Below are 14226 nucleotides of genomic sequence, written 5' to 3' on the forward strand. Positions count from 1 at the left end.
ATTCTGTTTGTCTCTACATCCGCAGGTTACACAGTCTCAGTCTTAAAACCAGAGTCCCCATCCCTGTCTTCAGCCATCGTACCCTTAAGGATGCTTAACTTTAGTTTTAACGCATACTGGCATAATTTGCAAATAGATGGTGTGTTCTAGCTGAAGGCAGAACAGCGTTTGTAGTACAGCTGCAGATACTGTGATGAACGCAGCCTGGCTCTATTTATTTAAAAACAAATAAACAAAAAACAACAGTAAACTACAACGTATCTCTCTTAAATAGGCAGTGAATATTGCATCCTCACAAGCCGTATAAAAGCCTGCAAGGTACGAGGGCTAGAATATCCTACAGCCCGCCTCTCGTTCTTTAAAAGCGCGTTTCATTCCAGCCGGGGCTGTTTAGAAAACAGCTGCTCTAAGCTGGAGGCAGATCTGAAAACTCTAAACAGGAAGCGTCCCTGCCGCTGCTGCCCATCCCTGACTTCTACCCAGGGTGAACCCCCGCGCTCTGCAAAAAGCGAGGAACAACGAGCAGCTGATTAATCCGCAGGCAGGAGCCTGCTGCGGGAGGATCAGGTTGCAGCCCTGCCTTTGTAGCTTTACTCCACACCCCTCCACCGGGAATCAGCCGGGGAGGTGCCCATTCAGCACTGATTCAGGAATTCTTTCTTCAGGAGCTGTTGCTAGGGGTTTGGTGAGTACTTTGCAACAGATTTTCAGTTTTACATGAGAGATCTTTTTTTTTTCTTTAGCTGGCAGAAAGGAGTATCCGCTGTGACTTTTTCTTTGGAATGTGGTATATGCGGTAGTCAGATGTTTAGATTCGAAGTTCAGCGGTGAGTGCTGTGAAAAGGGAGGCTTTTTTTCCTCTGTAAATTTGAAACAATGAATATACTTTTATGATTACTAATACAATTAATCTTTGGTTGTCAGAACGTCAGACTAACGCATTTTGAGCTCCAAGACAGTTCTTTGAAAGAAAGCCATCCCAAAGGTGAATGTGTTAATTTTGATCAATAGCTGGAGTTTGGAAAGAAGCTCTTGTTTTTTAAAACAATTTCTGTGCTACAGCAGCTCCGAGGGAGGCTTGATTAAGGCCGAGTGGTCTGCCAGGCTACTTCAGATCCTTCTAAGGCATGTAACATTTGAAGCAATTAATATTTTGGGAAGTCTGAGAACAATTTAGGAGAAGCAAATGAAGTTGATGCTACTGTAAGCCAATTTTACTATCAAGAAACTAAAAACACTTGAACAATGAGGAGGGTAGTGAATGAGGCTTACAATGGTGCTAATGTAACAAACACCACCCCCACCACCCCGAAAATATTGGGTTCCAATATTATTCCAAGTATTTTACTTGGAAGTATTGATGTAAATTTCATTTTCAGTAACTAATGAAAAACAGTGATACTAGCCTGTATTTAAAAAAAAAAAAAGCAGCTAAAATTTAAATAACTATGTTTTAGAAAAATCTAAATACAATTTAAATGAAGAAAAGGCACATAACAATGGGAAACGTGGAGATGGGAGAACAGGAACGATTCGGATGGGGGGAGTATGTGAAAGGTCAGTGTGACTCAGTGCTCTAGAAATTAATCATCAAAGTACTTCATGGAAAACATGTAAAGATATAAACCTTCCTTCCTGAATGTCTTATGGACGGAGGCAAAGACAGGAAATGCAGCTGTCCGTGTAGATATGACCAGCACAGGCATGCTTTAGGGATTGCTAGGCACCTACTCGGGTAAAATTGCCATCCCTTTGTAACCTTCTGCTTGTTCTTTAATTGTTTAATTCTCCTAGGAGAGAGTTTGTGATTCTGTGAAGGCAGCAAATATCCATATCCACAGTATATTCGTCTGGATTATGGCTTAAGCTGAATTTGAGAACTGTAATCAAGTTCAATTTGTATGTAATGCACGCAAGGTAAAGGAGGTAAAGATGATTAAAACACATTCTGCTCTGGCCTTTTTTCCTGTCAAATATGTCCCACATGAAAAGGTTTATTAAAAAGTAGTCATGTGGACAAATGCTTGATAAGTCCATTTCTTTGAAATTTTTATAACTTCTATGTAGGGAAAATCTCCAAGTGTGCTTTGAATTGACTTTCAGTAATCTTTATGTTTATCCTTACATTGCACAGTTTGCAATCCGGAGAGTTAATGCATTTCAGCTGTCCGGTGTAGTTATATGACCTTTAAAGTGCAGTCAGGCTTTTAGCGCAGTGCTCAGATTACTAATGAAAACTCAATTGTAACTCATCTAACGAATCTTCTAAATGTGGAATAACTGTAAGTTAAAGTTTATGATTTTCTTGACTCAGGACAGATAGAACAATTAATGACATTGAATTTATCCTTAATCTCATTGGAGAGTTAATTTTGAAAATCTAATGGTAAAAATTTACAAATTGGTGGGAACTATTTTAGGGTTTTGTGTCAGATCTAATGGGCAATGAGGGAGAGTGTACAAAAAGTTTCTGTCAGAGAGGAAATCTTAAGAATGCGGGGGGAAAGTAGTCACAGAATCACAGAATGGTAGGGTTTGGAAGGGACCTCTGGAGACCATCTAGTCCAACCCCCCTGCCAGAGCAGGTTCACCTAGATAGCCCAAGATGGTAGTGTCTCTAGGAAAAAAAAGCAAAGGTGTAAAAGAAAAAGCTTCCTAACAGGCTTTCAGAGAACATACGCAGAGCCTTTAGTGAGTTTGAAATCTCACCTCTAGCTAGACCAGACCCACAGTTAGAGAAGGAGAGTTACTGGATTCCAGATCTATCTTCAAGAACTGTTTATATGGTTCTCTAATTAACCTTCCAAGTTAAGTGCATAAACAGGGGCAGAGACTAGCACTTAGCTTGTCTGTTCTCCACTACAGGGCTACTGAAATCCTTTATGCTGTTCTTCCAACTCTGTGGATCTTGAGTTACTTTTAGGGCAGAGAACACAGATTGGTCTCGCGGATATATCGATGAGATTAGGATTGTTCCTGGAAACAAATATTAAGCCTCATCTGGAAAAAAGAGACCTTGACACAGTCTTTCACATTGTGGAAAGCTGCCTTAGCACCTATGTTTACTTTAAAAAGGTGATTCTGACAATAACTCTCTTCTACATTTTAAAATAAAGTTGTAGCTGTTTGAAGTGCTTCATAACTACCATGATTTTGTTGGTGTGCATTCAGTATGTTCTGAGATTGTCTGGCAGACAGAGTCAGAGCATGTGTACAGGAACAAGAAAAGAAATTTTAAAATTAAAAAAAAAAAAGAACATCAGCAGAGCTTAGGAGCCTCAAGAATTTAGTGACTCTCATATCTCACAATTTTGGATCAAAATGTTTAAAATCTAATTCCAGTACTTATTATTGCTCTTGGTTTAGGCTATGTTCTGAACAATCTTTTTTTTTTCTTTAAGAACTAGGAGAAGCTGGCAGTTTCTAAAGAAACCAAAGCTGGGAAGATGCTTTGGTAAAGGTTGAAGATGGGGTCTTCATATCTAAAGCTTTTTCTTCACATTGAAACCAGGGAGAACTGTCTTAAAAAACAGGAACAAATTACCTACTGCTGTGTGTTTCTTTTATGAAACTGGCTTTACTTTGCAATAGGAAAGGAGTGCCCCTGGGGACAGAATGAAGCAAAACCATATGGAGAATTGTATAATTCCTTTCCTCTCATAGTTATTTCACAGCAAAATAGACTTATTTTTAGTCCTTTTAATTTTCTCTCATAACCCCTTTCTTTGGTTTGCTTAATTATTTCCTGTTAATACAGCTGTTCGTTTTCCGTCTTTAGTATTGTTGCCATCTTCCCCGATGTGTGCCGTTCATAACCAAGTATACCTCCGAAGTTAACTGGTTAATTTCATTTACTGTTTAATGAAAAAATAAAACTACGCATTTGAACACGTTGGCCCAGGACGTTATCTGTACGCAAGAAAGTTCAACCTTCTTGTAGAAAACAGAGCATTCTAAAAGAACTGATTTTAAAGCAATTATATTGACAGTAGCAATTGCAGCAAGTAAATTAGAAATAGAAGTATTATATGAAGGAAATACTTAGCTGGTACAGTTTTTATGGACTTCACAGAAAGGCCTGCAGAAGTGCGTATTAGCATTTTCTGTAAACATCTACTTTGGATGAGAAGCAATCCTTTTCCTCTATGTTATTACAATCACTACCATAATGAGGTTCTAGACAAGGATTTATGCTTTCATCACTCAGAGAAAAGGTAGTGTAGAAAGATGAGGCTGAAGTTTTCTGTGCTCTGAGACTCATCTGATGAATGCTGTAGGTCCACAGAAGCTGGCACTGCCACCAGAATAAGCAGCACTACCTGTACCATGGTGAGAGATGAAGGAAATATGACCCTTTCTTTTCTGTGCCAGTGTTATTTTATGTTGTTTTTAAGTATTTGCAGGGTGATAATCTGAGGCAGTCATTCCCACCAATGGCAATTACAGCATTTCTAACCTGTGTGATGATCCAAAGCTCGTACACTGCAGTAAAAATTTATGTGGTGTCTCCAGCTGTCAGGGTAGATAGGATGAGCTAATCTTGCTTGACAAACCAAGGAAACTTGTATTTTGATCTTTGGTATGCGTGCAAAATGTGATGTATGTGATGGTGAGGTTACAAAAGGTTAATAGTCAGATATGGTCAAAATCAGTCATGAGAGGCATCAGTGTGGCAGGTAGTTTCCTCCTGCGCCTGCCTGTTATACTTTCAGTAACTTTCACTTCAGTGAAATCGAGTAGTTGTGTTTCCGTAGCGTGTACAAGGTGATATTATGCACAAGTGGATTGATAACAAATACACATCACTGAAATTACTCAGTCCATTAGAAAAGAAGGTTGTGGTTAAGTTAACTGACCTCTAACTATACATGAATATTTATCAATAAGTATATCTGAGATTTGAAAACATACACTATACCTTTCCTGTCTCAACTGCTAGGAAAAAAAGCACCAGGCTTTTTAATGCTAATGTTGGGGCTGCCGTGCTGTGTTCCTAAACCCGTTAACTAATATTGCTGCTTGTCTGTTTCGCTAGTCGCTTTTGTGCTGCAAGAGTAGTTATTATTAGGATGCTGAAGGCATTTTCTATTTGGAAATAGAATTATAAGACCTATATTTTTGCTACAAACAGGTAGTTTCTGTCCAAGTAGCACAGGTTTGAGTGTGGTGGGTTTCGTGTTTTGGTTTTTAAGAGGTATGAAATTATGTAAACTAGTAATTTGGTTTAGTCCACATTTAAAAATTATTTTGGAAGGAGCAAAAGACTATTTCCTTTCCTTGTTGAAAGCTATGTCACAACAAAAATAAGCTGTATATGTGAAGTAGACATTTACCTCAGAGTGGGATTTGGCATGTTGGATAGATGCAGTTGCCACATCTAAATAAATAACTGGCTTATTTCTTTATTTCTGTTTGATTCAGTCTCCTATGAGGTGAAAACCGAAGTTAAAATAATGTTCTCAGTATGTCCTTTATGATAAGCTCATAATGTTGGATCCTGTGCCACGTGTTTTATTTTGGGGTTTTTTTTCCCTATGGCTAATAGAAGTAGCTACAGAATCATTAGTTGTTCTCCATCAGGTATCCCTAGTAGTTATATGATTTGATGTAGGCAAGTCCAGTGTTCCTGTGAAAAGCGCAGCTATTATAAAAAATCACTCTTAATTTCAGAATTTATAATTCACCTGGCCTGTCGTACCAGGTGCTCTGCACAGCATGATCAGAAAGTTAGGAAAATGACTTGCAGGCTACTGTAGCCAAGGCATATTCTCACCATCTCTCTGCCTCCAAGAATATACCCAGTTCTCAGCTCTTGGGTGATGAGTATCATGGATGTGAGGCCCCACTGAGCCAGGTAAGGAGGAGATCCCAGTGGAGGAGGAAATTAGGGCCTGGAGCTGTGTCACAAGAGAAGCTGAGTGGAGATAGGATAGCAAAAACACCCAGTGCCAAGTGTGAGCTGACTAGGAGAAGGGAATAAATAGGTCCTGGGGCTAAGTTGGGAAAATTGTAAAACAGTTTTAAAGCACAAGTGAAAGGAGTTGACAAAGGAAAGACAAAAGGCAAGAGAGGTCAATAGTTATGTAGAAAGATAAGGGTGTTCTTGTGGTAGGTGTACTACTTTTGGTGTGGTTTTTTCAATTTCAAAACTTAACAAGGTTTTCTTGTCAACTTTTTATCAGTTGTGTTTGCAAATCAGCATTTACAACCTTAATAAAAACAGAACCAAAGCAGGAGTTTAAATCTGGAGCAGTGACATCAGGTCATAAAACTTTTCAGCATAAAAGCTAATGAAGACCTTTGCTTTTCTAAATGTCACTACTTTCCAATTTTCACTTCACTTCCCTTCCCAGTTTTCACTTAGGAATTTAAAAGGCTGGAATATTGCAGCAGCCAGTCATAACAAGGTGGAATTTTGAAGTTCTTGGAGGAATCCAACGGAGTCTCTGGTCTCGGGACTGAAACAGGCTGTTAGGGCTGCCACTGTACAGCACAGGAGGGAGAGACGTCGTGGGGGGGGAGGTTTAGATAGCTCGTGCTTTCAATCAGTAATGTTTGTGTGCTGACGATCCACAGTAAACTGCTGCTGATGATCCACAGTAAACAGAGATGATAGAATTCACTCTTGCTTCATTCTTCATACTTAATCCAGAGTAAATGGGAAAACACGATGCTTCAAACAGCTGCAAAATAGCACATATAATAAAATACTTTTTAAGGGAACTCACCCCCTCTGCCAGCTGGGAGACAATGCTACAGGTATGTCTAATTGCATCTCCGTCATACGATTCCTAGTAGGTAGTACAAGATATCGTAGGGCAAATATAATGCCTCTGAAGTACAGTAAACTGAAAAAGGTCTGCTTTTATATCAGAGGTGCTATAATCCTATCTAATTAGACCTTTTTATCTTTAATTTTAGGCTGTGCTAAATTCAACCCCTGACTATGCATGTCCTATCTCCAGCTATTCATTCCTCTATTTACTTATATCCGTTGCCTTTTTTTGTGTGTGTGTGCTTCCATTTCCTGGGCTGTCAGTGTGAATGAGTCACTTTTACAGTCATTACAATGTCACTTTATGCCATTTTCTAAAGCTGTCTGGTTTTGGCTACTACTGGAAATGCCAGCTTTTATTTTGGTTTTTCCAGTTAGCTAGCTAGAGATAAATAGCATGCTGAAGAAATGTTTGCTCTTAAACATTCTGGTAACTATAGAAATTGGTGTTGAAGAGACTGTTAAGTAAAAAAAAAAAAAAAAAAAAAAAATATATATAACACACACACACACAAAAGATCTGACTTCAGAGGCTGCAAGTTGCATGGAGAAGACACAGAGTTTTATATTTGTCTGTCTTTAGCCAAAAAAATCTTGCGACTTTTCTCATATTTCTGTCTTTAGGTGGTAGGAGAAAAAAGGCACAGGACCAGGTAATAGGGATCTGTTACTGGGAATGTCCTTGATTGCTTGCGGTCTGCTTTGTTTACCTATATTCCAGCTTGAGGGAAGCTGATGGCATTATTCACAACTTAAAGCATTTCATTAAACCGGTAAATAAATCAGTGCCAGTTATTACCCATAGACCTTTAATTTCCTTTCTCAAGTAACTTAGGTGTTGCCTATTACACATATGAAAATATCTCATTTAAAAGGTAGGTAGTTTGGGAACAGCAGAGTGCCAGTTTCTAACGAAATGTCTTAGGAATTTATGAGATTTGCATTAATGACACTTTGATGTAGAGAAAAGCCAGTGTTAATGCTGTACTGATTCTTGGCTGTCCTAAATTAGAACTCTTCTGGAGTAAGGGGCTATACTTACTCCCAGAGATTTTCAGAATTTGGCCTAAATAATCAGATCATTTAACATGAATTATTTAACATTTCAAAAAATTTCCTATCTTTCCCATGGCAGATAGTCCTTCACAAATGCACGCATTTGCATATTTTACTGAGCCAGATGTCACGGATTAAGTATTTTGAATTATGCTTTCCATATAAATAAAAAAAATAAAATAGAATGCATTAAAAAAGGAGATAAAATCAATGTTATAAGAGGCTTACAGCTTTAAAGTTGTTACCGGACAGCTGAACTTTAAATGAGAAAACTTGGACCCTTTTTTCCAGAGGGTTTGGGGTTTTTAATTGAAAAAGCAGTGCCAAGTTCACTTTGATCTTGGATTTCACTCTTCCTGTCAGAATTATAAGAAATAATTAAGCTACAGAAGGATTTAAGCATTTCAGTGCTAAAACCTTCACCCGCTTCGTTCCACCTCCATCCATACCTCACCCAGTGTTCTGAGAATGCATGGCCTTGGGGGAAGGTTAGCAAGAAGATAAAGGAGGTTGTGTTTGGTCGGCAGACTTTGCAGTAAGGCAGATATGCAGTTATACAGTGTAAATTTTTCCTCTTGGGAAATTGCCCAAGCATCAGTAAGCCCTACTTCTGACAAATACTCTTTTCAGGGAAACGTAGGAGTTGAGTGGAAGAATAGAAATACTGTACCCTGGTAAGAGTTTTGCTCTCTGTGCAAATGCACTGATTTATCCTCATAATCACACAGTGACGATTATATATGGTAGCTCATGAGATACAGAATTCTATTTTCAAATGAAAAAGAGAAACTTACTGAGGGTTTCCGTTTCTGGCTGATTGTTTCTTACATTTTTCTTCTACTTGGGAACAGGCTTTTGGGAATATTGGATGACTGAGTAAAAAGGGATTACTAAATTTTGTAATCTAAATGTAGACTCTACAGGTTCCTGGAAGAAGGAACCAAAGCCTCGACTTGAGTGTCCCAAAAGCAAATTCAAATACAATTTTCCTGAACTAAGTGAGAGTTTTGCTGTCATGTTTGGAAAAACCCAAATATAGAAAACAAAAGCCAAGGAGCAAACTTAGAATTAATCCATGGGCAAGGGAGGTTGTGGATAATTTGCACGTTCCTTTATGAAGGGTCACAACTGTGCCAATGATCACAAATTAGAACTTCTCAGGAAAACAATGTGCTCAGAAAATTACCCTTTCCCACGTCATTTCAAAGACTAAAATTGCAAGTGTATTTTGTAATTTTTCATTCCTATGAACTCGCAGAATCCAAGCAAAGTGTGAAAATTATTGCTATCTAACTATCAAGTTTGTATATTTGATGATATTTCTGTTTTTATTCAGCCTAGATGATGTCAAACTATCACCACATTTATTTACATTATAATGCTAAGTACTTATTCTGGGGCAGTTGTTTGAAATTTTTTACTATTTCTACCCATACATTTTTTTTTTTGGTTGTAGATTTATTTTAATTTTAGTTAATGTCAAACTAACATCATAACTCAAATGTCTTTCAAATCATAAAGACAATACCAGACAATTTCAGATTACCTTGTACGGAGTTATTTTGTTCCTCTTTTAAAGCATGACTGGAGGGGTGAATGAAAAGATTTGCTCTAACTATTTTTCTAACCTTTGGATAAAAAAGTAGAATTCTTCCAAGGCCACCATATACATGGAAGAAACTCTGGTATTAGGCCAAACGCATTGTTAGAGGTAGTCTGTTTCTGGAAATCATAGAATGGACTATGAAAGCTGAAAAGAAGCATTGTTGTCTCTATTCACTCTGTGCAGAAAGATAGCCAATAGAACTCCTTTCTAAGATGTTGTGTTGGTTTATTTTGGAGTTGTGTTATACTCTTATGTGGTATTATTTTGATACGTTTAAAGCTTTGCTTATTACATATGCGATTTATTTCTAGTGTCTGAAGTCTAAGACGCTATTTTTGCCAGGTAGTGTATAAAGAGATCTATTTCTGTGGATCTTTTGGTGTTCAACTTCATACACGTTCGTAGAAGCTGATCAAATTCAGGGCAAACTTCCTGAAGCTGTGACAGTAATGTCAAGGTTGCCCTTGGCCTGGAACAGTTACTTTGCTTTCAGTTTAAGTTATAGTATGTACTGTACTCAGGAAAAAAAAAAAAAAGGAGAGTGAATATCTGTTCTTTAATTGATTGGAAAACTGAAAATTACCTGAATAATGACAAGAAATGCTGAGAATATCCCAGAGAGAAAGCATGCTAATGCTTACGTCGAGTGCTATAACTCAAAAATAGTCAGAGGATGGCAATGAGCATTTCAGTAAAGACTCTTCCTTTCCTTTAATGGTGAAATAATTTAAAAAGTCAGTGATGAGATAACATTGGGAGGAGGATGATATTAGAAAATGGAAATAATTAACTAGCACATAATTATCATATATAAACAAGAGACTTTCAAACCGACAGACAAAAAAGTAAGGCAAATAAGAGCAGATGGGGTACACAAGTAAATGTAGACAGTAGCTTTAATGAGTGTAATTAAGTCTAAACGTCTGGCATGTTAGAATGAACTGATAATCCATAACACAGTGCCATGTTTTTTTCCCCCTGTGTTTTAGCAATATTGTAGGGATATCCTGTGATCAGTCAAGCGGCCTGTGAGTAGTTCCTCCAGAAAAGAGGTTGGGAAAAAATATTTTCCGTGTGGATTCAATATGGATTATTCACTCTGAATGGAGCAAACAAATCACTAGAAATTTGTTGCTGGGGAAAGGGGAAAAATAATACCTTATTAGGTTAAGTTTTAATATGTAAAATAGTATAGGAATGTAAAACTGGAGTTCTAGTTAGAAACATGAATAAGGACACTAATTCTGTTTTTTCAAAAAATACCTGAAAATGAGTGACGGTAGCTGTTACGTGTTTTCTCATTTTTCACAATGTTTCAGAATTTTTAAAAAGTTGGTTTCTATTCCAAGAGTAGTTATTACATCTTTAGCAGAAAGTAACAATTTCAGAATTTGTTCAGAAGTAAAAAATAACATTTGAGGAAATTTTGTTTAAAAACCATGATTAATAGCACAAAATGGGATCTGAATTATTTTGCCAAACTTTATCTGGATCAAGAATTTTACTACTCATGCCGCAAGTTAGGAAAACTGAGTATGCAGGAAAGAAAAATTCGTAAGTTGCCGAGAGAGAAATGAAAATTCTGGCTCTGATTTTGTGTTGAAGACATAACTGCACCTTCTGGCTCCGGCACAGTTCAGAGTAGCTGCGGCAAATTGGTGAATCTCTCTTTGTGCAGATTTTGCCTTTCCGAGATATCATTGCTTGCTACTGTTTTCCTAGATACTATAGCTATGATTTACTTCTAACTTTGTAGACAATGATATATCACTCGGAGAAAAATCTATCTGTTAAAAATTACTCCTATTTAGTTTAAGCAGTTTTCCAGAGGTACTCTCATATGTGCATGCATAATCTCATCTTTGGCAACTTGAACATGCCAGCTGCCATGGAATAAAAGTATTTTCTTTGTGTGAATTAGTGTAGTTGCATTGATTCTATGTGAAAAATAATAGCTCTGCACTTAAGCAAGGTATTCAATATTAAAGAGATCTACTAGATACAAAATACTTCTTAAAACATTGAAGCCCGTGGTGCACAGAGTTCACAGACTCCCGTGAAATGCAGCTTATACAAAACTCCAGGAACTTTGTACCTATACATTGACCAAATATTTGTTAAAAATAAAATCCCATGTTTGTGGCAATGAAACCAGGGTAAAGTAAAAAGAGTAAAACGAAGTAAAACTTATTCAGAAAGATTTGCCATGCCAGCTAACTATACATAATGTAAAACTGATCAGGACATTGAAAGTACAGTGTGTTAAATTTTATATCGTTATGTATTCTGGGAGGTGAATTTAGTTGGGGCTTGAAATAAAAATAATAGGAATGCCTCTAATCTGTGCTGGAGATAGGATAGGAGACTTGCAGCAAGCTGAGCACAACCATAAATCTTGTCTTGTTTTTCATTGTGCTTACAATATAATCATACTAACGTAAGTCCCATTATTTCCAAAGCTCCCAGTTTGTATATATACCCACATGGCTATGTACTACCCTGCTAAATGACTTTTGCAGAGCACTCAAGGAATTTAATTGAAGTGTATGTTGTCGTTTATATGTTATACAGGAAAAATGAAAGGAAGAAAGAAGGGATGTTCCTTACCTTTAACCTTTATCTTGCTGTTTGCCAGCATCACTGGGCATGCAACTACTGACTTAGATGACGGCGAAGACGAGGATGTTCTGGGTAAGAGGTTACAAAAACGATATCTCAAATAACAAATACCTCAAATAAAAAACCAAATGTCTCAAATAACAAAACCCACAAGTTAAAATACACCATAGATGTAATTCTTTACTTGAGAATTTTTCTGGGAAACTTTTGAAAGTAGAACTAAGATAAAAATGCACTGGTTTCTAACAACTGGGAGATGCTCAGAATTTTCCATTAAGCTCTAGCAAAATTGCCTTCTATAAAGGCTTCTGTTTCCCATGCTTTTTGGAACTGTGTTAGATATCAAGATTATTCCCTTAAAGCTCTGCTTTAGGACCCATGGAAAAGTTCAGTATTCACAGAAAAGAACATAAAGCTGGTAAGCTCAAGTTTTACCTCCCCATGTGAATGGAACAGAAACATGATGAATAACATTATAGACTGATGTTACTCCGTCCTGTGCTCAGCTCTCCTGAGTCACAGTTAATGTGCAAAGTTTGGTGTAACGTTGATGCGATTACTGCCCTAGTTGCTTTTCTGGGCCTTGAAGAAGCTCTTTGTATAGCCCAAGTGATTCGATATTGCTGGATAACTAAAAACTCACCAGTTAGAAAGAGATTTTTTGTTTTAAAAAAATAAAGTCAAAAGTGCAACTGTTGGAACTGGGGAGGTTCTCAACTTCTTACTGTTGTAAGATCATTTACTTTCAGTTCATTGAAATTAAGTAAGGTGGATCAAACTTCAATACTGGATATCATTGTGAAAGATATTTTAATTTCCTCCCAAACGATTTTGAGAAAGCATATGAGGGTAAAATACACTTTTTGGACTGTACTAAAATATTCTTCTTTCCTTTAAGAAAATGATTTACAATTGCGATCTCTTTCTTAAGCTGCAGAGAACTTTAGAGTGGAGACTTCTCCCATTTGACCAGTCTGATTTTGAAGCCTAACTGGGAATGCAGCTAAGGGGAACCTTTTTTTGTATGTTGGCACTCTACTTAAGCTGCCCATGTCTTGTCTGATTTCCTGCCAGATTATTTCTATCAGTCTTTTGCAGCAGTGTTCCTCGAGACAAAAATATTATTTGTGCGTAATCATGGATATACTACAAATGAAGCTAGTGCTTTAGGACCGTGTCTCAATTAGTCACTACAATTTTAAGATATGCACTGTACCGCATGAAGCATATGCTTAGCATGGTTGTGTAGTCAAGCCTGTTTCATACAGAATAAATTTGTTTCTCTTTAACCCTGAAGTACATAAATGCCCTTTGTGGTTGAGAGCAAAGTCACATTTATCTTCGCTCTTCCCTGCAACTCTTAGTTTTATAAATATCCTTAGCCTAAACTTGCAGTTTATGAAGGTCAAATTGTCTTGCTTGTTAAAATAACACACTTCAATAGAAGAAGAAATCTGCTGGATTATTTTTTTTCCTCTATTTACTTACTTTGTTTATGAAAGACAATAAGAAAATAATCCCAAGGAAATGAAATAGTCTTTTTATTGGGCTGATTATCACTGATTATTTTACAAGCAGTCATTTAAAATTATACAACCAGTAACTTATTGACTATGAGGAACAGTTCTGAACTTTTGGGTTTGTATTCCAAAGTAAAAAATAATCAAATGTGACGCCGAGAAATTAAACTAGACCCTGTTTTTGTGACTACTGAAGACTCAGTTGCAGTTTTAACAAAAAAATATTTTTGCAGTACTCTGTTTCTATAAAATGATTAGACTGTTGCTAATTAAAATTACATTTGTGGTTTCTTAAGAGTGAACTTCTGGTCTCAGGGAATTTAACTGTAGAAATTTTGTAGGCTGCAATTTCACTGATAGCATTCATTTTTTTTATTAGATAGTTATAAAACATTGATATATTTTACCCTAGAATTCAATAAATTTCAGGTATTAAAGGATAAAATGAGTTGTGTGCATCTATTATTCATAATGTCACACTTTTGGATCACATTGAGTACAGTGCTTTGTGAGTCTTGGGAGGGGGGTTGTCTATTAGTATTTAAATTACAGTAATAATTAACGTTGCAAGTTAAGTCCAATGGGATAAAAAGGATTCTCAGTTTGTTCTCATCTGGCAAAAGCTGTCATTTTTCCACCAATAAATAAGG

At 36.9% G+C, this 14226-nt stretch overlaps 1 protein-coding gene across 3 annotated transcripts in view; it reads left to right on the plus strand.

The window, feature by feature from the left end:
* Positions 1–385: 385 nt before the first annotated feature.
* The window catches only part of TFPI (tissue factor pathway inhibitor), a 41774-nt gene continuing 27933 nt past the window's right edge, over positions 386–14226 (plus strand). For 2 of the 3 annotated variants that reach the window (XR_008467728.1, XM_054209068.1), the window contains exons 1-2: positions 386–685; positions 12009–12128. Coding sequence is in view for 2 of the 3 variants with exons in the window: in XM_054209068.1 (XP_054065043.1) it covers positions 12014–12128 (115 nt within the window). In the remaining variant the exon portion in view is untranslated. The remainder of the gene's footprint in view (positions 686–12008; positions 12129–14226) is intronic. The other variant, XM_054209067.1, reaches the window with a different exon arrangement.

This window comes from Rissa tridactyla, chromosome 7 (assembly GCF_028500815.1).
Source record: "Rissa tridactyla isolate bRisTri1 chromosome 7, bRisTri1.patW.cur.20221130, whole genome shotgun sequence".
Lineage (NCBI taxonomy): Eukaryota > Metazoa > Chordata > Aves > Charadriiformes > Laridae > Rissa > Rissa tridactyla.